Here is a 23,362-nt window from a genome sequence, read left to right on the forward strand (position 1 = left end):
AGCTGGTGGGCTGGACCCTGTGGAGGATCGGTGGTCCGCTGCAAGACAGCAACCTAGGACAGGCTTTGCAGACAGGGGACCCCAGACTGACCAGATGAGGAAAGAGGATTCTTCTACAGGAAGGGGGTACAACAGGATTGGGAGTTCAAGGTCCTCAGAGACAGTGAAGTGTCCGCATTTGAACACATTTCTCAGTTTCCCTGCCTGCCTTTCCTCTCTCTGGATCTCTGTCCCCCTCTGTCTGTGGGTCTCTGTTCCTCTGAGTCTCTGTCCTACTCTCTCTCTGGGTCTCTGTCTCTTTTCCCTGGGTCTTCCCCTTCCTCTGGGTCTCTGTCCTCTTCTCTCTGGGTCTCTGTCCCCCCCTCTCTCTGGGTCTCTGTCCTCCTCTCTCTGGGTCTCTGTCCCCCTCTCTCTGGGTCTCTGTCCTCTTCTCTCTGGGTCTCTGTCCCCCCCTCTCTCTGGGTCTCTGTTCCCCTCTCTCTCTAGGTCTCTGTTCCCCTCTCTCTCTGGGTCTCTGTCCCCCTCTCTCTGGGTCTCTGTCCCCCTCTCTCTCTGGGTCTCTGTCCCCTCTCTCTCTGGGTCTCTGTCCCCCTCTCTCTCTGGGTCTCTGTCCCCCTCTCTCTCTGGGTCTCTGTCCCCCTCTCTCTCTGGGTCTCTGTCCCCCTCTCTCTCTGGGTCTCTGTCCTCCTCTCTCTGGGTCTCTGTTCCTCTCTCTCTCTGGGTCTCTGTCCCTCTCTCTCTGGGTCTCTGTCCCCCTCTCTTTCTGGGTCTCTGTCCCCCTCTCTCTCTGGGTCTCTGTCCCCCTCTCTCTCTGTGTCTCTGTCCTCCTCTCTCTGGGCCTCTGTCCTCCTCTCTCTGGGTCTCTGTCCCCCTCTCTCTGGGTCTCTGTCCCCCTCTCTCTCTGGGCCTCTGTCCCCCTCTCTCTGGGTCTCTGTCTTCCTTTTACCCTGGGCCTCTGTCCCCCTCTGTCTGGGTCTCTGTTCTCTCTCTCTGGGTCCCTGTCCCCCTCTCTCTGGGTCTCTGTCCTCTCTCTCTGGAACTCTCACTCTCCTCTGGGTCTCTGTCTCCCTGTCTCTGGGTCTCTGACTCCCCATCAGGTCCCTGTCCCACCTTCTCTCTGGGTGTCTGTCTCTTCCCTTCCCTCTGGGTCTGCGTCTCCTGGTCTCCGGCCTGGCATGGTGGGCGGATGGGAACCAGGTCAGATGGTGCCCAGCGCTCCCTCCTCCTTTCCACACTGGCCGCTTCTCCTTTCCTTGACAACAGTAGGTGGTCTCTTCTGACAAGGAGCCCACGTTTCACCTGAGTCACCCCCAGGGCCTAAACCACTGCTTGGAGCTTTATGAAATCTCAAATTCTGTTTCTTTCCTTTGACTGAGCCAGGCTTGTGCGATCAGAGTCGAAAACTGCACTTTCTACAAATGGTGACTTTCATTTCTTCTGGGCATCGAATCCCTCCAGGGGCCTTCGGCCACCCCCAGTTAGGCCCTTTTGACTGTCATATTTCTCTCTCTTGAACTTTGGACTTAAAATGAATGGTCCAGGATGACAATTCCCACGGGGCTGCGACAACTGGGGCTGGCCCAGGCCAGCTTCCTTCCTGCCAGGAAGTGGCTTGAAGAACAACATGGAAATCTCGGTGGTGTGAGGGGAGCGAGACCGGGCAACTTGCTTGCCGGGACTGGAATCTATGACATTCATTACATAAGGACCCCGATGGAAGGAGTCCCAGCTGAAGTCCGGGCCGGGCGGAGTGGCACACACCTGTAATCCCTGCTACTCGAGAGGCTGAGACAGGAGAATCGCTTGAACCCGGGAGGTGGAGGTTGCAGTGAGTTGAGATCATGCCACTGCACTCCAGCCTGGGCAGCAGAGAGAGACTCCGTCTCAAAAATAAATAAATAAATAAACTAATTAATTAATGAAATAAAAACGCCGGGTGCAGTGGCTCACGCCTGTAATCGCAGCACTTTGAGAAGCCAAGGTGAGCAGATCACTTGAGGTCAAGAGTTTGAGATCAGCCTGACCAACGTGGTGAAACCTCCTCTCTACGAAAAACACAAAAATTAGCTAGGCGTAATGGTGGTGCCTGTAATCCCAGCTACTCCGGAGGCTGAGGCAGGAGAATCACTTGAGCTCAGGAGGTAGAGGTGGCAGTGAACCGAGATTGTGCCACTGCACTCCAGCCTGCGTGACAGAGCGAGACTCTCTCTCAAAAAACAGCCAGACATGGAGGCTCACGCCTATAATCCCAGCACTTTGGGAGGCCGAGGTGGGTGGATCGCCTGAGGCTGGGAGTTCAAGACCAGCCTGACCAACATGGAGAAACCCCATCTCTACTAAAATTACAAAATTAGCCGGGCGTGGTGGCGCATGCCTGTAATCCCAGGTACTCGGGAGGCTGAGGCAGGAGAATCACTTGAACCCAGGAGGCGGAGGTTGCAGTGAGCCAAGATTGTGCTACTGCACTCCAGCCTGAGCAACAAGAGTGAAACTCTGTCTCAAAACAGACAAACAATCAATCAATCAAACAAACACACTGGCCGGGCGCAGTGGCTGACACCTGTATTCCTAGCTCTTTGGGAGGCTGAGGCAGGCGGATCACGAGGTCAAGAGATCGAGATCATCCTGGCCAACATGGTGAAACCGCGTGTCTACAAAAGATACAAAAATTAGCCGGGCGTGGTGGCGCTTGTCTGTAGTCCAAGCTACTCAGGAGGCTGAGGCAGGCAAATCGCTTGAACCCCGGAGATGGAGGTTGCAGTGAGCTGAGATTGCGCCACTGCACTCGGGCCTGGTGACAGAGCGAGACTCCATCACAGAAAAAAAAAAAAAAGATAAATAAATAAATAAATAAATATTAAAAAGTTCATAAGGACCCGGATGGAAGGATTCCAGGTTTCAGCTCCTCTTCCTGAGACCCCAGACTGCTACCCTCCAGCCCCTTTTTTCTCAGACCAGGATGCCTAAGTCCGCAGTCCCCAGTTCTCCTGTGACCCAGGTATCCGGATGTCCAGCCCACCGATTCCCCAGAACTTGGGTGCCACAGTAGCACCAAACCTACCCCAGGACCCAAGAGTCCTTGTCCCAGATTTGAGGCCCAGATTTGAGGCCCAACAGATCTCATTCCTGCTGCTAAATGATGCCAGAAAACTACATCTCCCATGAGCATGTGAGTGTGCTGTGTCACCTTATAAAAGCTCCCCTGGTATTGAGGTAGCTCTGAGAAATAGTTACACAATGCTTACACAAGTCGAGGGGTTGTAGAAAGAAGTCCTGCCCTTTCATTTTATTTTTATTGTATATTTATTTATTTATTTATTTATTTATTTATTTTTGAGACGGAGTCTTGCTCTGTTGCCCAGGCTGGAGTGCAGTGGCATGATCTCAGCTCACTGCCAGCTCCACCTCTTGCGTTCACGCCATTCTCCCACCTCAGCCTCCTGAGTAGCTGGGACTACAGGTGCCCGCCACCGCGCCTGGCTAACTTTGTTTTTCTGTTTTTAGTAGAGACGGAGTTTCACCATGTTAGCCAGGATGGTCTCAATCTCCTGACCTCGTGATCCACCCACCTCCCAAAGTGCTGGGATTACAGGCGTGAGTCACCGCACCCGGCTATTTTAATTTTATTTTTAAAATTAATTATTTTTTTGAGGGGGAGTCTCATTCTACTGCTCTGATCTCGGCTCACTGCAACCTCCACCTCCTGGGTTCAAGTGATTCTTCTGCCTCAGCCCCCTTAGTAGCTGGGACTATGGATGTCCACCACCACGTCCGGCTAGTTTTTGTACCTTTAGTAGAGACGAGATTTCACCATGTTGGCCAGGCTGGTCTCAAACTCCTGACCTCAGGCGATCCACCTGCCTCAGCCTCCCAAAGTGCTGGGATTACAGGTGTGAGCCATGGTGCCTGGCCTTATTTTATTTATTTGTTATTTTATTATTTTTTTTTGAGACTTTTTGAGTCTTGCTCTGACGCCCAGGCTGGAGTGCAATGGCTCGATCTCAGCTCACTGCAACCTCTGCCTCCCAGGTTCAAGCGATTCTCTTGCCTCAGCCTCCCGAGTAGCTGGGATTACAGGCACCCACCACCACACCTGGTTAATTTTTGTATTTTGGGTGGAGATGGGTTTTCACCATGTTGGCCAGGCTAGTCTTGAATTCCTGACCTCAAGTGTTGGAATTACAGGCGTGAGCCACCACTCCTGGCCAGTCTTGCCCTTTCAAAGAGTGGGGATAGTCCAGAGTCCCTGGGCACACTTTAACAGAGTAGAAAAGTGAGGCTCGGCTGGGCACAGTGGCTCAAGCCTGTAATCCCAGGACTTTGGGAGACCAAGGCAGGCAGGTCATGAGGTCAAGAGATGGAGACCATCCTGGCCGACATGGTGAAACCCCATCTCTACTAAAATTACAAAATTAGCTGGGTGTGGTGGCAAACGACTGTAACTCCAGCTACTCAGGAGGCTGAGGCAGGAGAATCGCTTGAACCCGGGAGGCGGAGTTTGCAGTGAGCCAAGATCACGCCACTGCACTCCAGCCTGGGTGACAGAGCGAGACTCCATCTCAAAAAGAAAGAGAAGAGAAGAGAGGAGAAGAAGAGGCCCAGTGGGAAGCCAGGACCCTAGGACCACGTCGGGGGAGGTGTAAAGGGAATTGTATGGGGCAAGGGAGACGAAACAGATTCCATGTTTTCCCTCAGACACTCACACAGGCTCATTCTCATCCTCCTCTCAAACTCTTTATTATCTCAAGTAAGAAAAATAAAAAAATAAATAAGATAAATAACCTAATAAATAAAGAGGAGATGTCATAGTAAACAGCCTCTGGCTTCAGGAAGCGTAGCTAGGGCTTCGGGCCTGGGAAGGTCCCACCATGCTCAGAGGGTCTGAGGAGCCCACATCCGGGGGCTCGGGGGCGAGGATTCCTGGCGGCTCTGGGGGTGCGGGGGGCAGGCCTGGTAGTGGCAGGAAGCGAGCTGGTCCTCGGGATGCAGGGTCCCGGTGTGGGGACTTGTTTCCCGGCAGGTGCAGTGGGAGGCCGTGGGCCTCGGACTGGTAAACATTGTATCCGTTCTCAAGAAGCAGCTCCCGGAAGCTGCAGGCCTCAGGGTCAAAGTGGAGCTAAGGGGACAAAAACAGGATCAGAGACAGGGTCCCTCTATGTTTTCCTGCTGTAGGACCCAGGATCCAGGCCCCAGCCCTGCCTCCCTCAGACCCAGGAGTCCAGATCCCAGTCCCTCCTCCCTCAGACCCAAGAGTCCAGATCCCAGTCCCTCCTCCCTCAGACCCAGGAGTCCAGGTCCCCAGCACTTCCTCCCTCAGACCCAGGGGTTCAGGCCCCAGTCTCTCCTCCCTTAGACCCAGGAGTCCAGGCCCCCAGTGCCTCCTCCGTCAGACCCAGGGGTCCAGGAGCCAGTCTCTCCTCCCTCAGACCTAGAGGCCCAGGCCTCAGTCTCTCCTCTAGGAAACAAAACAGCAAAGGCAGTTTTCATTTTTACCCCAGGCCTTCCAGTTCAGACTTCACAGAGAACATTTCAGCCTCGGAGGAGCCGTCAGTGCTCTCTAAGGCCAGGCGGGGGGTCTCCCTAGCACTCAAGGTCCTGGTCACTTTACTGGCCATGGCTTCCCTGAGTGTCCCCGTGCCCAGCATGAGCCATGCACTCAGGGGCCGTGTGGGCAGGTGCAGGGGTTACTGAGTCACGAGACTCCCAATAACCCGAGTCTCAGGCCACTCCAGCATCCACACATCACATGATTGAGGTCAGTGGTGCCTCGGCCTGGGCCTCAGTTTCCTCATCTTGCAAACATTGATGTCAACAACTTCAGCCTCCAAAGGTTGCAGTTGGGGGTGTGCAGAGCAAATAGAATCAAGTCTGGCTCCAGGGAGGGGGATGAGCAAGACCCCAGGCTATGAGGACGACAGATAGGAGGAGCACGGTGGGTGGTGAGGAGGGTCCGGGAAACTCACCGATCCATACAGGGCCCCATCTGGCTTCTGGCACAGGAACCTGGATGTCTTGACTCCCAAGATTTGAATAACTCCTGGCTTCAAGGCTTTCAGCTGCAGGAGACCTAAGGGGAAAAAGCGATAAGGTGCTTAGAGGATCCCTCCCACCCGTCTCTGTCCCACCACCCGGCTCTGTCCCAGCCCTGGGAGTCCAAGCCCGCAGCCCCCCTCCTCCCACAGACCCAGGAGGAGTCTAGGCCGAAGCCCCTTCCTCCCTCAGATCCAGGAGTCCATACCCCCACCCCCCTCCTCCCACAGACCCAAGAGGAGTCCAGGCTGAAGCCCCCTCCTCCCTCAGATCCAGGAGTCCAGGCCTCCAGCCCCTCATTTCTCAGACCCAAGATTCCAGACCCCCAGCCCCTCCTCCTTCAGACCCAGACCCCAGCCCTTCCTCCCTCACACCCAGACCCCAGCCCCTCCTCCTTCAGATCCAGACCCCAGCCCCTCCTCCATCAGACCCAGACCCCAGCCCCTCCTCCATCAGACCCAGACCCCAGCCCCTCCTCCCTCACACCCAGACCCCAGCCCCTCCTCCTTCAGATCCAGGGGTCCAGATCCCCAGCCCCCGCTCCCTCAGACTGAGGAGTCCAGGATCCCAGGCCCCCCTCCCTCAGACCCAGGAGTCCAGGACCCCAGTCCCTCCTCCCTCAGACCCAGGAGTCCAGGACCCCAACCCCTCCTCCCTCAGACCCAGGAATCCAGGACCCCGGCCCCTCCTCCCTCAGACCCAGGAGTCCAGACCCCCGGCCCCTCCTCCCTCAGACCCAGGAGTCCAGGACCTCAGGCCCTCCTCCCTCAGACCCAGGAGTCCAGACCCACAGCCCCTCCTCCCTCAGACCCAGGCTCTGGCCCACACTCACTTTCGGGACTCTGGTGAGCAGTGCCCCCCACTGTCCCATCCTCCCTGATCTCCAGGTGGGCTTCTGTCTCCTGGGCATCATCTGTGTAGAGGTACCGTTGCCGGACTTGGCCCCCGAATTGCAGGAGAGGACTGGAGTCAGGGATGGGGTGTGCCTGGCAGGCTCCCAGCAGAAGCCCAGCCAGCACAGGAACCCATAGTCCAGAGTGCTCGAACCTAATCTCGTCTGAGTCCATCAATGGCTCAGGTCCTCAGGTGATCTCCGGGGTGTGAGCTTGGAGAAGCTAGTGGTTTAGAATCGGTGCCAGATTCCGGCTGTCCAGGTAAGCAGATTCACAGCTCGATGCTCAGATGGCCTGAGTGCCTGGGTCCTCTTTTGGCTGGATCTTCAGCAGACAGAACACTCCTGTGTTTTGGGATAGATGCAGAAGCTCCAGAATTTATACCCAGACAGTCCCGCCCAATCACCCTCCCTGCGCCTGACCCATGGCATTTGACCCACTTGGCAGGAGCCACAGAATTCCATCGTGGCAAGGGCAGCCTGAATGGATGATGTAACCTGGGGGTCCTTTCAATGGGGGGCCGGACTCCTGGGTCTAGGAGACCACGGAGAGGAGGATCAGGTTAGCTGGGACCCAGGTGAAGGGGGCTGGGGGCCCAGATTCCTGAGTCTCAGAGAGAAGGATCTGGGGTCTCAAGTCCCTGAGTTGGAGGGAGGAGGGGTGCTGGGCTCCTGGAAAAACCACCTCTTGGAACATTTATGCAGATCACGCAGAACAAGAGAAATTTCTGCGCCCCATCTGAATTTCTAAGTTTGGGGGGAGGGCGTGATCTGACACTGAGCTTCCTTGATCCTCAGCAAGGCGGCAATTGCTGTGTGAAAGAAGCGACCACAGCGAAGACACAGGTGTCCTGCCGTGGAAGCCTCTAACCTGGCCGTGGGCCAACCTCAACCTCATCTGTCCCTGCTCAGATGCTCAGACTCTGGCCATCCCAGCCTCCTCCTCCCTGATGCAATCCTGGTGTTTCTTTCACCAGAGAAGCCATCCCAGGCCCAGGCAGGTGCTCATAAAATAACCTGGGGGGAGGGGTGGCTGAGAGTCCCTGACTGGAGTTGGCAGCCAAGCCATGCTCTGGAGTGGGCACCCACAGGGAAGACAGGTTGGCTAATTTCCCCGAGCCCCTAAAGGTACAAGATTAAGACTTCTACATCTGAGGGAGGAAGGGCTGGGGGTCTGGACTCCTGGGTCTGAGGAAGGAGGGGCCGGGGGCCTGGACTCCTGGGTCTGAGGGAGGAGGGGCTGGGGGCCTGGACTCCTGGGTCTGAGGGAGGAGGGGCTGGGGGTCTGGACTCCTGGGTCTGAGGGAGGAAGGGCTGGGGTTCTGGACTCCTGGGTCTGAGGAAAGGGACTAGAGCCAGGACTCCTGGATCTGAGGGAGGAGGGGCTGGGGATCTGGACTCCTGGATCTGAGGGAGGAGGGGCTGGGGATCTGGACTCCTGGATCTGAGGGAGGAGGGGCTGGGGATCTGGACTCCTGGGTCTGAGGGAAGAGGGGCTGGGCGTCTGGACTCATGGATCTGAGGGAGGAGGGGCTGGGGGTCTGGACTCCTGGATCTGAGGGAGGAGGGGATGGAAAACCTGGGCTCCTGGGTCTAAGGGAGGAGGGCCTGTGGGTCTGGACTCCTGGGTCTGAGGGAGGAAGGGCTGGGGGTCTGGACTCCTGGGTCTGAGGGAGGAGGGGCTGGGGCCTGGACTCCTGGGTCTGAGGGAGGAGGGGCTGGGAGCCTGGACTCCTGGGTCTGAGGGAGGAAGGGCTGGGGTCTGGACTCCTGGGTCTGATGAAAGGGACTAGAGCCAGGACTCCTGGATCTGAGGGAGGAGGGGCTGGGGCCTGGACTTCTGGGTCTGAGGGAGGAGGGGCTGGGGGCCTGGACTCCTGGGTCTGAGGGAGGAGGGGCTGGGGGTCTGGACTCCTGGGTCTGAGGGAGGAGGGGCTGGGCGTCTGGACTCATGGATCTGAGGGAGGAGGGGCTGGGGGTCTGGACTTCTAGGTCTGAGGGAGGAGGGGCTGGGGGTCTGGACTCCTGGGTCTGAGGGAGGAGGGGCTGGGGTCTGGACTTCTGGGTCTGAGGGAGGAGGGGCTGGGGGCCTGGACTCCTGGGTCTGAGGGAGGAGGGGCTGGGGGTCTGGACTCATGGATCTGAGGGAGGAGGGGCTGGGGGTCTGGACTCCTGGGTCTGAGGGAGGAGGGGCTGGGGGTCTGGACTTCTGGGTCTGAGGGAGGAGGGGCTGGGGTCTGGACTTCTGGGTCTGAGGGAGGAGGGGCTGGGGGCCTGGACTCCTGGGTCTGAGGGAGGAGGGGCTGGGGGTCTGGACTCCTGGGGCTGAGGAAAGAGGGACTGGAGCCTGGACTCCTGGATCTGAAGGAGGATGGGCTGGGGAACCTGGGCTCCTGGGTCTGAGGGAGGAGGGGCTGGGGGTCTGGACTGCTGGGTGTGACTGGAAGGGTCTGGGTGCTGGGAGTGCTGAGCCTGGATCCTAGATGATGGTTAAACTTCTGAGAATCAAGTCAAACTGCTGAGTCCTTGACATCGATGTATCTTGAATGTGAGGGTCAGTCTGTGGGTGCAGGATTACCCAGGTGCCAAGGCAAGAGACTGAAGGCACAAACTGTTTCCATATAATAAAGAAAATAGTTAGAATAAGAATAGTCATTATGCAAATTAGATATAGAGGTGATCATGACATTGTTAATCATTAGTGTAAACATTAATCATTAGCTTTTACCATTACTCTTTGTTGTATTATTAATATAACCAAGAAATAACCGGCGGGCATAGGGTCAGGTGCTGAAGGGATATTGTGAGAAGTGACCTAGAAGGCAAGAAGTGAGCCTTCTGTCACGGCCGCATAAGGGCTGCTTGAGGGCTCCTTGATCAAGCGGTAAGGCCAGTGTCTGGGAAGGACCCCCGTTACTTAGCAGACCGTGAAAGGGAATCTCCTTTCCTTGGAGGAGTCAGGGAACACTTTGCTCCACCAGCTCCTTGTGGAAGGCTGGATATTATCCGGGCCTGCCCGCAGTCATCCAGAGGTTTAAACATCTCCCTGTGGTGCTGTGCTTCAGTGGTCATGCTCCTTGTCCGCTCTCATGTTCCTCCTGTACTCCTGCTTCCTCTTTGAAGTTCGTAGTAGATAGCAGTAGAAGAAATAATGAAAATCTTAAAGTCTTTGATCTTTCTTATAAGTGCATAGAAGAAAACGCTGATGCTGCTTTCCCTCTCTGCCTCAGCTACCTAAAAGGGAAGAGCCCCTGTCCCGTGATCACGTGACTCATTGACCTTATCAATCACCTGGACGACTCACCCTCCTTACTCTGTCCCCTTGTCTTGTATGCAACAAATAGCGCGCCCAGCCATTCAGGGCCACTACCGCTCTCCCTGTCTTGGTGGTAGCGGTCCCTCGGGCCCAGCTGTTTTCTATCTCTTTGTCTTGTGTCTTTATTTCTTACAATCTCTCGTCTCCGCACAGGGGAAGAACACCCTCAAAGCCCTGTAGGGCTGGACGCTACATCAGCCGCCCTGTTTGGGGTTGGCGATGCTGGAGGTGGGCCTTGGACCAGAGAAAATGCTTTCATTAGGTGACAAGCGGGCAGAGGCCTTTGTTTCTGGCGCCCGCAGCCACGGCCCCCGCTGACGGCATGGGAAACAGATCCTGTTCCACTCCGGTCTCCAGCATTGGAATGGTTGCCTCGGTGCAATGCAGGTCTGGAAAGTAGCGGTTTAGCACGGGACCCTAGAATTCCCCAAAAGGAGTGACTAGGAGCTGGGATTCTGGAATTTGAGTGTGGACGGCGGGTTGGGTGGGTGGGATATCGGAGACCCTGGTGGGCGCGGGGGGCACCTGCAGGCTGGAGGCCCTCGCGCGCTCCCGCAGCAGCCTGGCAGACAGGTTCTCCATTCCCCAGGAGGATGCGGCCGGGGGCGGACGATCGCTCCACGCGCCGGGACCAGGTGCGGGGGCCCTGCCCAGCCGCTGGGGCGTGGCCAGGCTCGACACACCCAGGTGCCGGGAGCCGACTCTAAGCCCTGGCACCAGAAGGGAGAGGGCGGCGGATTGGACCTCCCGGCTCGAACATTGCAACTGGGAGCTCCGTCTCCGGGTCCACGCAAGGATGCCGCGGCTGCTCACAAGCCAGGTAGGCGGCCCCGGGTGAAGCCTTCACGGAGGTCAATGCCGGGGCGGAGGGGCAGGGCGCGGTCCCCCACATCCCCAATCTGGGGAGCGGTGGGTCCAGGGTCCATCGCCCTAGCCCCGGGCGCTGGGACTCGGCGCCAAGTGAGGGGCGGGCCTCCACCTTCCAGCCATCAGCCCAGCCCGGGAAGGCGGACGCTGAGAAACTCCCTGCCGCGCCCCCTCCTTCCTCCCCTCCCCAAGCCCTCGCTGCCAGTCCGGACAGGCTGCGCGGAGGGGAGGGCTGCGAGGCCGAAGAGCCGGACGCCTGGCGTTCCAGGGGCGGCCGGATGTGGCCTGCCTTTGTAGAGGGCGCGCTCCGGCCACGCAAAGCGTACTGTGGATCTGCCACCTGCAAGCAGCTCGGGTAAGTGGGGACTGCCGGTGCCTGGGACCCAGCAACAACTCCTTCAGAGCCAGGAGGTGCACCTCCAACCTCTTCTCCAGGTCTTCCTAAGGCCCTAGGACTCTCCGCCGCCTCCCCAGCCATTACTTCTCCAGGAACCAAGATGCTGCTTCCGCTCCTCACCCTCCAGCCTCTCTTGTTTTACTTCGACTATCGCTTCCCATCACCACCTCTGTGGTGGATTTTGCTCCTCACAGACAGCCACTCCTGAGAAACAGGCTGATGGAAGAGTCTAGTATCAGCGGACCTTACAGGAGGGGAGACTCGAGATTCCTGCAGGAAAGGTGCAGGAACCTGGACCATGGCTGTCTGTTTTGCTTTTTTTTTTTTTTTTTTTTAAGAGAGGGTCCCTCTCTGTCGCCCAAGCTGGAGTGCAGTCAGTGGTGCTATCGCGGCTCATTGTGAGCTCCGGGGGTCCTCCCGCCTTAGCATCCGGTGTAGCTGAAACCACAGACACGTGCCGCCATGCCAAGCTAATTTTTTTTTTTTCGGGGCGGGGGACGGAATTTCGCTCTTGTTGCCCAGGCTCGAGTGTAATGGCACGATCTCGGCTCACCACAACCCCCGCCTCCCGGGTTCAAGCGATTCTCCTGCCTCAGCCTCCCTAGTAGCTGGGATTACAGGCATGCGCCACCACACCTGGCTACTTTTGTATTTTAAGTAGAGACAGGGTTTCTCCATGTTGGTCAGTCTGGTCTCCCACTCCGGACCTCAGGTGATCTGTGGCCTTGGTGTCCCAAGGTGCCGGAATTACAGGTGTGAGCCACCCCTCCCGGCCCATGCCAAGCTAATTAAAAAATTTTTTTTTGTAAAAGCGGAGTCTTGCTCTGTTGCCCAGGCTGATCTTGAACTCCTAGGCTCAAGGGATCCTCCCATCTCAGCCTCTCAATATGCTGGAATTACAGGTGTGAGCCACAGCGCCCAGCCAAATCATGGCTATCTTGAAAACCACTTGTCTTCCAATCCCCATGCCCTGAAATTCCAAGGCTCTCATCCCTCAAACCTAGGACTCCGGGGCTCCCTACCTCAGCCCCAGGAGTCTAAACCTGTGACTTCCTCTTTCCCTGGGACTAAGGAGTGCTGCACCCCAGGCACCTCCCTTCCCCCACATCCCTCCTCAGCCTCCCCTCCCTAGTCTCTGTGTATTTGCTAATTCACCTTTCCTCCCCTGCAGCCATGTGGCCCCCGAGCCGTCGTCAGCTCTGCCTGGCCTTCTTGCTAGTCTGTGTCCTCTCTGCGCTCTCCTTCTTCCTCCATATCCACCAAGACAGCTTTCCACATGGCCTAGGCCTGTCGATCCTGTGTCCAGACCGCCGCCTGGTGACACCCCCGGTGGCCATCTTCTGCCTGCCAGATACCCCGATGGGCCCCAACACCTCCTCTTCCTGTCCCCAGAACTCTGCCTCCCTCTCCGGCACCTGGACTATCTATCCCGATGGTCGGTTTGGTAATCAGATGGGACAGTATGCCACGCTGCTGGCTCTGGCCCAGCTCAATGGCCGCCGGGCCTTCATCCTGCCTGCCATGCATGCCGTCCTGGCGCCGGTATTCCGCATCACCCTGCCCGTGCTGGCCCCAGAAGTGGACAGCCGCACGCCATGGCGGGAGCTGCAGCTTCACGACTGGATGTCGGAGGAGTATGCGGACTTGAGGGATCCTTTCCTGAAGCTCTCTGGCTTCCCCTGCTCTTGGACTTTCTTCCACCATCTACGGGAACAGATCCGCAGGGAGTTCACCCTGCACGACCACCTTCGGGAAGAGGCGCAGAGTGCGCTGGGTCAGCTCCGCCTGGGCCGCACGGGGGACCGCCCGCGCACCTTTGTGGGCGTCCACGTGCGCCGTGGGGACTATCTGCAGGTTATGCCTCAGCGCTGGAAGGGTGTGGTGGGCGACAGAGCCTACCTCCGGCAGGCCATGGACTGGTTCCGGGCACGGTACGAAGCCCCAGTTTTTGTGGTTACCAGCAACGGCATGGAGTGGTGTAAAGAAAACATCGACACCTTCCAGGGCGATGTGACGTTTGCTGGCGATGGACAGGAGGCTACACCGTGGAAAGACTTTGCCCTGCTCACACAGTGCAACCACACCATTATGACCATTGGCACCTTCGGCTTCTGGGCTGCCTACCTGGCTGGCGGAGACACTGTCTACCTGGCCAACTTCACCCTGCCAGACTCTGAGTTCCTGAAGATCTTTAAGCCAGAGGCTGCCTTCTTGCCGGAGTGGGTGGGCATTAATGCAGACTTGTCTCCACTCTGGACATTGACTGAGCCTTGAGAGCTGGGGAGATTTTCTGAAATAGCCTGATCTTTCTAGAGCCAGCAGTACATGGCTCTAGAGGCCTGGCATCTTCTGGAGAAGCCTGTGGTGCTCCTGAAGCAAATGGGTGCCCGTTTCCAGAGCCATTCTAGTTGGGAGAGTTGGAGAGAAGGGGGTTCTTTCTGGAACTGTCCGAACATTCTAGAACTAGCAAAACATCTTTTCCTGATGGATGGCAGGCAGTTCTAGAAGCCACAGTGCCCACCTGCTCTTCCCAGCCCGTATCTACAGTACTTCCAGATGGCTGCCCACAGGAATAGGGAACTCTCCCTCTGGTCTATTCTAGAAGAGGGGTTACTTCTCCCTTGGGTCCTCCAAAGACTGAAGGAAAATATGATTGGTCCAGAGCAAGCATTCACCAAGTCCCCTTCTGTGTTTCTGGAGTGATTCTAGAGGGAGGCTTGTTCTAGAGAGGGCCAGATTTGATGCCTGTGAAGAACCCTGCAGGGCCTTTACAGACAGGATGGGATTCTGGAAATCCAGATAACTAAGGTGAAGAATCTTTTTAGTTTTTGTTTTTGGAGACAGGGTCTCGCCCTGTTGCCCAGGCTGGAGTGCAGTGGCGTGATCTTGGCTCACTGCAACCTCCGCCTCCTGGGTTCAAGCGAATCTCCTGCCTCTGCCTCCTGAGTAGCTGGGACTACAGGCACACGCCATCATGCCCAGCTAATTTTTGTATTTTTATGTTGGCCAGGATGGTCTCGATCTCTTGACCTTGTGATCCACCTGCCTCGGCCTCCCAAAGTGCTGGGATTACTGGCGTGAGCCACAGTGCCCAGCCCGGATAATTTTGTTTTTTCTTTTTTATTTATTTATTTATATATATTTTTTGAGATGGAGTCTCACTCTGTAGCCCAGGCCAGAGTGCAGTGGCGTGATCTCAGCTCACTGCAAGCTCCGCCTCTCGGGTTCGTGCCATTCTGCCTTCGCCTCCGGAGTAGCTGGGACTACAGGCGACTGCCACCACACCTAGCTAATTTTTGTTTGTATTTTTAGTAGAGAGGGGGTTTCACCGTGTTAGCCAGGATGGTCTCAATCTCCTGACCTCGTGATCCGCCCGCCTCGGCCTCCCATAGTGCTGGCATTACAGGTGTGAGCCACCATGCCCAACCCGGATAATGTTTAAAAATTTTTGTAGAGACAAGGTCTTGTGATATTGCCCAGGCTGTTCTTGAACTCCTGGGCTCAAGCAATCTTCCCACCTTGGCCTCCCAGAATGCTGGGATTACAGACGTGAACCAGCACACCTGGCCAAGTGAAGAATCTAATGAATGTACAACCTAATTGTAGCATCTAACGTGTGCCCCGCCATTGCTGGAAAAATCGAGATGGAAAACAAACCATCTCTAGTTAGCCAGCGTCTTGCTGTGTTCACAGTCTCTGGAGAAGCTGGGGCAGTTGGTGAGCAGAGCAGGACTCTGTCCAGCCAGCCCTCCAGCCCCTCAAAGACTTTTTTGTTTGTTTTGAGCAGACAGGCTAAAACGCAAAAGTGCGGTGAGGGATCACTGCTAAAATGGTGCAGCTTCTGGAGCAGAACTTTCCAGGGATCCAGGGACACTTTTTTTTTAAGCTCATAAACTGCCAGAGCTCCATATATTGGGTCTGAGTTCAGGTTTCCTCTCACGATGAGGGAAGATGGTCTTTCTCTGCAGGTGGGCCGCTGGGGGTCTGGGATCTGTTTTCTGGAAGTGTGGAGGCATAAACACACCCTCTGTTCTTGTGACAAGCTGGCAGGCACTGTGCTCGTTGCTAACCATTGTCTGCCCCTGAACTCCCAGAACCACATCTGGCATTGAGCAGGTCTGAGATAAAAGGATCTAAAGGTATGCAGACACTGGACCCAGCCTCAAATCCAGGCAGGAGCACGAGGTCTGGCCAAGGTGGACAGGATTGTCGAGATCACAGGAGTCCCTTGCTTTTTTTTGGAGGGTGAAAGAAGAAATCTTTTTTTTTTTTTTTTGAGACAGAGTCTCGCCTTGTCACCCAGGCTGGAGTGCAGTGACGCGATCTCGGCTCACTGCAAGCTCCGCCTCCCGCGTTCACGCCATTCTCCTGCCTCAGCCTCCGAGTAGCTGGGACTACAGGCACCGCCACCACACCCAGCTAATTTTTTTTTGTATTTTTAGTAGAGACGGGGTTTCACCATGTTAGCTAGGATGGTCTCGATCTCCTGACCTCGTGATCCACCCGCCTTGGCCTCCCAAAGTGCTGGGATTACAGGCGTGAGCCACCGCGCCCGGCAGAAGAAATCTTAAACTTAGTCAACTCTGATCACATCCCCTATCTACTCATCCAGGATCCCATGCCTCCAAGCTTATCAGGGAGTTACACTTACAGTACAATTGTTACAGTTACAGCACTGTTCCCAACTCAGCTGCCACAGGTAAGAGAGCAGGAGGTATGAATTAAAAGTCTACAGCACCAACCTCTGTCTCTGCAGCTTTTTTGGAGTCAGAGCTTCCGTGTGTGTGTGTGTGTGTGTGTGTGTGTGTGTGTGTGAGAGTGAGTGGAGGAAAAGGCGGGTACTTCTGAAGACTTTTTTTTTTTTGGAGACCGAGTCACCTAAGCTGGAGTGCCGTGGTGTGATCTCGGCTCACTGCAACCTCCACCTCTCGGGTTCAAGTGATTCTTCTGCCTCAGCCTCCGGAGTAGCTGGGACTACAGACGTGTGCCACCATGTCCAGCTAATTTTTGTATTTTTAGTAGAGACGGGGTTTCACCATGTTAGCCAGGCTGGTCTCGAACTCCTGACCGCAGGCAATCCGCCCACCTCGGCCTCTCAAAGTGCTGGGATTAAAGGCGTGAGCCACCGCGCCTGGCCCTGAGGATTTTTATTACTCGTGATTGGGAGTACTGTCCCTACTTAGATCTGACAGCTCCTTGTTGCTGGACTTCTGAGAGTTGTGGTCCCTGTTTTTCTGGTTTCCTGTTTCAGTCACACAGGAGAGACAGACCTTCCAGGACCCAAACGTCTGAGCCCCCAGTTGCTCTCTTCTGGACCCTCAGTATTGGCCCCCAGTCCTCTCCTCCCGCTGGGACCTCCGCATGGGGAGAAGAGGCGGAGGAGGGAGCGAACAGATTATCATTGAACTACATTTCCCGGAAAGCTATGGGGTTGGCAGCGCTAATCAGCTACAGAGAAAGAGACCCCAGGACATTCTGGGAATCGTAGTCTTATGGCTAAAACGTCCGCTTCGTAGTTCGACAGCCGTTTCCAAGGACCGCGGTAGGGGCGGCAGCGGCTTGGGGGGCCGGATCTAGCCCAAAGCCTGGGTCCTGGGGCAAGGAGAGGAGAGAAAGCTGAACGCTAGAGTCCGGTCCTTGACTCTGGAAGCCAGAGCAGTCAGGAGCCTTCCTCTTCGGTAGATGCAGGGAAAGTTCTAGTCCAAAAAGGCTGCAGCCTCTGTGACGTCATGGAGCGATAGGCGGGGCCTCCCTTTGTTGCAGTCCAATCAGACAGAGTTGGGTTTCTGGGTGGGGCCAAGGAACGCCCAAGGAATATCTATAAGAGAATTCGGGCCTCTACGTGAGAAGCTCGCAGCGGGTGTTTGCAGGAGTTCCCTGAGGAGAGGGGATCCTCCGTGACTCAGACCCCCATCGAAAAGCTCTCGATTTCACGCAACCAACCTTACCCTCGTCCCCAACAAAATCCTTGATTTTAGCCCTGGGAAAATTAGCGTAGGTGGTCATGACCCCGGGTTCTTCTTTAAAAGCCCTCAGAACCTGGACCGGGCTCCTCAACGAACCCCAGTGTTAGAAGCCACAAGTCAGGAATCAAGGTCGGGGAGCGGCTCTTTAGGGTGCATCACTGTTCAGGATGCACCGGGGCTCCTTTCTAAGCAGAAGGGTGCGCCCTGCAAATTGGGAGCCCGTTAGTTTTGGGGAAGGGTGAACAAGGGCCCCCTGGGTCTGGAGGACCGCATGGAGTCTTGCTTAAGTCTTAGTGCGGACCCCAGGTTTAGGAATTCGGAATGTGTTTTGGTTTTGAAGGACTTCCGAGTTTGACAATATCGTGGTTGGGTCTGTGTTAGATGATTTATTGGTTTGGGCTTTGAATCTTCAGCTTGAGGTTCAACAGGTTTTTGGGGGCTGGCGGGGGAGTGCCTCAGGGTTGCACTTAAGGGTTGGAGTTCAGGATCACGTCAATCTGGGGACTTGGAAAATTCCATAGTTTGGGATTTTGGGAAGGGGCGCATGGGGTTGGGAGATTCCAGGTCCTGAGTTTGGGGACTTATGAATGCTTCCTGTTTAACAGTTTTTCTGATCTCTCAATTGGGATGCAGTGAGAACCCTAAATTTGGGGTCCCCTGGGTTGGGGCTGAGTTTCACACTTCGGAGGCATTTGATGAACGACATAGGTCCTCTTTATTTGGAGATTTCCTGAAGATCCTCTTTTCGCGGTTTGGGGACCCCATGGGTAGGGAGCCCAGTGGGACTTCTTAAGATGGATTTTGGCTTTTCTCCGTTTAGCGTTCTCCTGCTCTCGGTTTGGGGTGAGAGCACCCTTCCTAACGGTCTTCAGGAACTGTGCGCGCCGGCTGCAATGGGGCCGCATTTTACCCTCCTGTGTGCGGCGCTGGCCGGTTGCTTGCTTCCTGCCGAGGAGTGTGTTATATGTGACCCGTCTGTCGTGCTGGCGCTAAAGTCCCTGGAGAAAGATTATCTGCCTGGCCATCTGGACGCGAAGCATCACAAAGCCATGATGCAAAGGGTAGAGAAAGCCGTGAAGGATTTCCAGGAACTGTCGCTTAATGAGGATACCTATATGGGGGTCGTTGGTGAGGGCAGGGGGAACCACGGACCCCTGGGTCCTGGGAAAGGGAAGGAGGGAGATAAGACCAGGGGGAGGAAGAGGCTGACAGCAAGGTCTCCGGGATTTGGGAATGGAGAAGGCTGAGATGCAGATTCTGAGGTTCCCCGGGGCTGGTACATACCATTTTCCATATCCTTATCCGGCGATTTTATGTAATAAAACTACAACTCCCAGAAGGCAACGGGCTTCCGAGTCCTTAACCAGGCCTATCCTTGCCCAGTGGCCTCATGGGTATTGTAGTTTCTAAGATTAGGCGCGCCAATGAGACAGTAAGGCTGGAATCTGGGGTTGTATCTCCCCGACAGACGAGGCCACACTGCAAAAGGGGTCCTGGAGTTTGCTGAAGGATCTGAAACGCATCACAGACAGTGATGTAAAAGGTAAATGCACCAAGGGAGTAGGGGTCCAGAATCTCTCAGGGAAGCCAGCATTAGTGCTGCCTGGTCTCTTGGCCAGATACTAGGCTGTGGGGCCAGACTGCCTAGGTTCAAATGCCTGCTCTGCCACTTCCTAGCTGTATGGCCTTGAGCAAAGGACTTGGAAGCTCCCTTGGCTCTAAAATGCTCCCTCAGTTGTTCAGTTTAAATGTGTATTGCTGGCCGGGCATGGGTAGCTCATGCCTATAATCCCGGCACTTTGGGAGGCTGAGGCAGACAGATTGCTTGAGCTCAGTAGTTCAAGACCAGCCTGGCCAACATGGTGAAACCTTGTCTCTACAAAAAATACAATATATATATACATATATATATAACCTGGGCATGGTGGTGTGTGCCTGTAGTCCTAGCTACCTGGGGGGTTGAGGCGGGAGGATTGCTTGAGTCCAGGAGGTTGAGGCTGCAGTGAGCCATGATTGCACCACTGCACTCCAGCCTGGGTGGCAGAGTAAGACCCTCCCCCATCCCCCAAAATATGCATTGCTTAGCCCAGCGGCTGGCATTATGTTAGACGGTCAATTTTAGTGCCCTTTCCTGACAAGGCCAGGAAGTAAACTGCCAGCTCTGCAGGCAGAAGTAAACTTCCAGCACCTCACACGTGGGATTGGGGGGGTTCCTGTGTCTTCCCAGGTGATCTCTTCGTGAAGGAGCTATTTTGGATGTTGCACTTGCAAAAGGAAACCTTTGCCACCTATGTTGCTCGATTCCAAAAAGAGGGTGAGAGAAAATGGGAGTCTGTGTCCCCCAGCTCCTCTTTCCACTATCCAAGAGTCCCTGTCTCCAGCCCCTTACTTCTCCAAGCCCAGTTCCTCAGCTTCTCCAACTGCCTCCTCCTTCAGACCCAAGTCTTTTCTCCCTCAAACCCAAGAGCCCAAAGCCCAGCTCTTCCCCAAACCCCCTCTTCCATCATCTTTCATTTAGAAATCTGACTCTGTCATCTCTTTCTCTCTTTTTTTCTCTTTTGACACAGCTTATTGTCCCAACAAATGTGGTGAGTCTGGATTACAGAAGTTAACCCTCTATTCCTCATCCTGCCCTCTAAATAGTCAGCTTCCCCACTCGCCTTTTTGGATCCTGGTGGTTTTGTCATTCTCCGCCTTGGAGAGGTTCCTGGGTCTCCAGTATTCTTTTTCCACCTTGGATTTCCTGGGGAGCAGGTCATATTCTACTTACACTCTTTTTTTTTTTAAAAAACCCTGTCGCCCAGGCTGGAGTGCAGTGGTGCGATCACGGCTCACTGCAACCTCCGCCTCCCAGGTTCAAACTATTCTCCTGCCTCAGCCTCCCTGAGTAGCTGGGATTACAGGCGCTGGCCACCACACCCAGCTAATTTTTGTATTTTTAGTAGAGACAGGGTTTCACCATGGTGGTCAGGCTGGTCTTGAACTCCTGACCTTGTGATCTGCCCACCTCAGCCTCCCAAAGTGCTGGGATTACAGGAGTAAGCCACCACGCCCGGCCTTTACTTACACTCTTTACTGAGCCTTGTTGGAGTCCACTTCCTACCCACCTGCGTCCTGGTCCTGTCCCTTCCTCTGACCATCTAGGAATGTCGTAGATGACCTGGCCCCACCCCTTGGCCCTGACCTCTCCTTTTAGCCATGCCCCTTAGTGGGCAAATACAAGCCTTGACTCTGCCCCTCCAGGTGTGATGTTGCAAACTCTGATCTGGTGCAAGAACTGCAAAAAGGAGGTTCACGCTTGTCGAAAGTCCTACGATTGCGGGGGTGAGAGAACTGTACCCAGCAGGAGGAACTGGTGCAGGTGGGGTGGGGTGATAGGAGAGACAGACTAGAGAGAGTTTAGACAGGGGTGTGGGGGCAGTAGACAAGAAAAGGCAGGGTTTAGGCTGGGTACAGTGGCTCATACCTATAATCCTGGCACTTTGAGAGGCTGAGACGGGAGGATCGGGAAGCCAGGAGTTTGAGACCAGCCTGGGCAACATAGCGAGACCCCATCTCTACAAAAAAATTTAAAAATCAGCCAGGTGTGGTGGTGTGTGCCTGTAGTCCCAGATACTTGGAAGGCTGAGGCAGGAGGATTGCCTGGACCCAGGAGTTGGAGACTGCAGTGAGCTACGATCATACCACTGCACTCCAGCCCGGGCAAAAGAGTGAGAACTTGTCAAAAAAAAAAAAAAAAAGAGGCGTGCGAGCTGGCTCATACCTGTAATCCTAGCACTTTGGGAGGCCGAGGCAGGTGAATCACGAGGTCAGGAGTTCAAGACCAGCCTGGCCAAGATGGTGAAACCATCGTTTTGGTACTAAAAATACAAAAAAAGTAGTCAGACATGGTGGCAGGCACCTGTAATCCCAGCTACTCGGGAGGCTGAGGCAGAGAATTGCTTGAACTTGGGAGGTGAAGGCTGCAGTGAGCCAAGATGGCGCCACTGCACTCCAGCCTGGGTGACAGAATGAGACTTCGTCTAAAAATAAATAAATAAATAGAGAGCGAGCGAGAAAGAAAAGAAAAGACAGGGTTACAACAAATGTAAAAGGATTAGGGGAGGGTAAAGAAGCGTGAAGGAGGCTGGGCGCAGTGGCTCATGCCTGTAATCCCAGCACTTTGGGAGGCTGAGGCAGACAGATCGCCTGAGGTTAGGAGTTCGAGACCAGCCTAGCCAAAATGGTGAAACCCCGTCTCTACTAAAAATACAAAACTTAGCCGGGCGTGGTGGCATGCGCCCGTAGTCCCAGATACTCAGGAGGCTTAGGCAAGAGAATCGCTTGAACCCGGGAAGCGGAGGTTGCAGTGAGCGGAGATCAGGCCACTGTACTCCAGCCTGGGAGACAGAGCAAGATTCCATCTCAAAAACAAACAAACAAACAAACCAACAAACAGAACCGTGAAAGAGTGTCCCATGGTCTTCCTCCACCCCCAGAGCGCAATGTGGAGGTTCCTCAAATGGAAGATATGATCCTGGACTGTGAGTTAAACTGGCATCAGGCTTCTGAAGGCCTCACTGATTACAGCTTTTACAGGGTGAGGGCCTCAACTTCTGTAACCCTTGAACTCCCTAGACTACAATACTTGTGTACCGGATCTGTGGGCCTGCACCCACGATTCTCATGACCCAGGCGGGTGGTCTATTAGGTGTGGTCTCTACTGACCTCTGGGGACCCCGTGCCCCGACCAGTGACACCCTGGACACCCACCTCCCACACTGAGGCCCTGTGATCTTCTCAACCCGGTACTCCCCCAACCCCTGAATTCCTCAGGCCTCAGTGACCCCTTGAGCTTGGGTCTAGGTTTGGGGGAACAATACGGAGACCTTGGTGTCCAAGGGGAAAGAGCCCACCCTGACCAAGTCCATGGTGGGTCCAGAGGATGCAGGCAGCTACCGCTGCGAGCTGGGCTCTGTGAATTCCAGCCCAGCCACGGTCATCAATTTTCGCGTCACAGGTCAGTGCTGTGGGGTTGAGAGAAGTGTAGGATTCAGGGCCCAGGAAAGCTAGGGTCCGCGGCGGGGGCGTGGCCTCGGCGATGGGGGCGTGACTTCCTGTTGGGTGTGGTTTCAGGGCAAGGGGTGTGGCTTCCCGCCGGGGGCGTGGCCTCTGACCCCGAGGACAGGCGTTCCCTTGGGTGTGTTCAGGCTTTACACTGTTGAAGGCGTGATTATCTCTAGGATGGCAGGCTACCGGGACGGGCTTGCCTTTGCCAGGGCAGGAACTCCACGCCCTGCCAGGACTGCTCTTTGCACTTTCTCTAACAGTGTTGCCCAAAAGGGTCGAGGAGGAAAAACCGTCCCCAAATATCGTAACCCCGGGGGAGGCGACCACGGAGTCGTCCAATACCCTCCAGCCTCTGAAGCCCGAGAAAATGCTGAAAGGCCGCCTTCTGGGGCTGCTGATCTGGGGCTCCCTAGCACTGATAACCGGCATTACCTTTGCGTGAGCAACCCGTTGAAGAAGGCTGGCTAGGCTTGGAGTAAGGGGCGGGGCTTCCAGGAACCCAACGAAGAAGCTGGGCTGGGGGCTACTGAGGAGGACTTTCCTGGGGGGTGGAGTGCGGGGGGCTTGCATAGGAGGACTTCGAAGGGCGAGGCTTAGATAATTGCTAGAATAAAGTCACACAGGGGGTGGTTGGGAGGGGTGTCCCCCACACAATTACTACCCAACCCGGTTCCATGATCTGCACCCCACTCCCACCCGTAGGATATTTTGTCGAAGGAAGGTGATCGATTTCATCAAGTCCTCACTGTTTGGCCTTGGCAGTGGAGTGGCCGAGCAACCCCAGGTCCCAAAAGAAAAAGCCACAGATTCGAGGCACCAATAAAGATTTATCTTGTTGTCTAAGC

At 55.3% G+C, this 23,362-nt stretch overlaps 3 protein-coding genes across 4 annotated transcripts; 2 read left to right on the forward strand and 1 right to left on the reverse strand.

Annotated features, from left to right (window-relative positions):
* Positions 1-4,712: 4,712 nt before the first annotated feature.
* Positions 4,713-7,693, reverse strand: FGF21 (fibroblast growth factor 21). Its single transcript, XM_007997465.3, has 4 exons — positions 7,364-7,693; positions 6,863-7,267; positions 5,964-6,067; positions 4,713-5,116 (listed from the first exon to the last, which is right to left on the reverse strand). Exons 2-4 carry the CDS (start codon positions 7,095-7,097, stop codon positions 4,826-4,828), a joined length of 630 nt encoding a protein of 209 aa, XP_007995656.1. The 5' UTR covers positions 7,098-7,267; positions 7,364-7,693; the 3' UTR covers positions 4,713-4,825.
* A 137-nt stretch (positions 7,694-7,830) lies between these two features.
* On the forward strand, positions 7,831-16,243 carry FUT1 (fucosyltransferase 1 (H blood group)). 2 transcript variants are annotated; one of them, XM_007997463.3, is made up of 5 exons: positions 7,831-8,050; positions 10,392-10,625; positions 10,828-11,058; positions 11,225-11,460; positions 12,674-16,243. In XM_007997463.3, the coding sequence occupies exon 5, from the start codon at positions 12,676-12,678 to the stop codon at positions 13,774-13,776; it is 1,101 nt and encodes a 366-aa protein (XP_007995654.1). In that variant the 5' UTR covers positions 7,831-8,050; positions 10,392-10,625; positions 10,828-11,058; positions 11,225-11,460; positions 12,674-12,675; the 3' UTR covers positions 13,777-16,243. The 2 variants fall into 2 exon arrangements, with proteins under 2 accessions (XP_007995654.1, XP_007995655.1); XM_007997464.3 differs by lacking the exon at positions 11,225-11,460.
* Positions 16,244-17,273: 1,030 nt separating this feature from the next.
* Positions 17,274-23,357, forward strand: IZUMO1 (izumo sperm-oocyte fusion 1). Its single transcript, XM_007997455.3, has 9 exons — positions 17,274-18,596; positions 18,937-19,011; positions 19,696-19,782; positions 20,036-20,056; positions 20,712-20,792; positions 21,947-22,047; positions 22,314-22,467; positions 22,778-22,955; positions 23,220-23,357. The coding sequence occupies exons 1-9, from the start codon at positions 18,263-18,265 to the stop codon at positions 23,338-23,340; spliced, it is 1,152 nt and encodes a 383-aa protein (XP_007995646.1). The 5' UTR covers positions 17,274-18,262; the 3' UTR covers positions 23,341-23,357.
* Positions 23,358-23,362: the final 5 nt, after the last annotated feature.

This window comes from Chlorocebus sabaeus, chromosome 6 (assembly GCF_047675955.1).
Source record: "Chlorocebus sabaeus isolate Y175 chromosome 6, mChlSab1.0.hap1, whole genome shotgun sequence".
Lineage (NCBI taxonomy): Eukaryota > Metazoa > Chordata > Mammalia > Primates > Cercopithecidae > Chlorocebus > Chlorocebus sabaeus.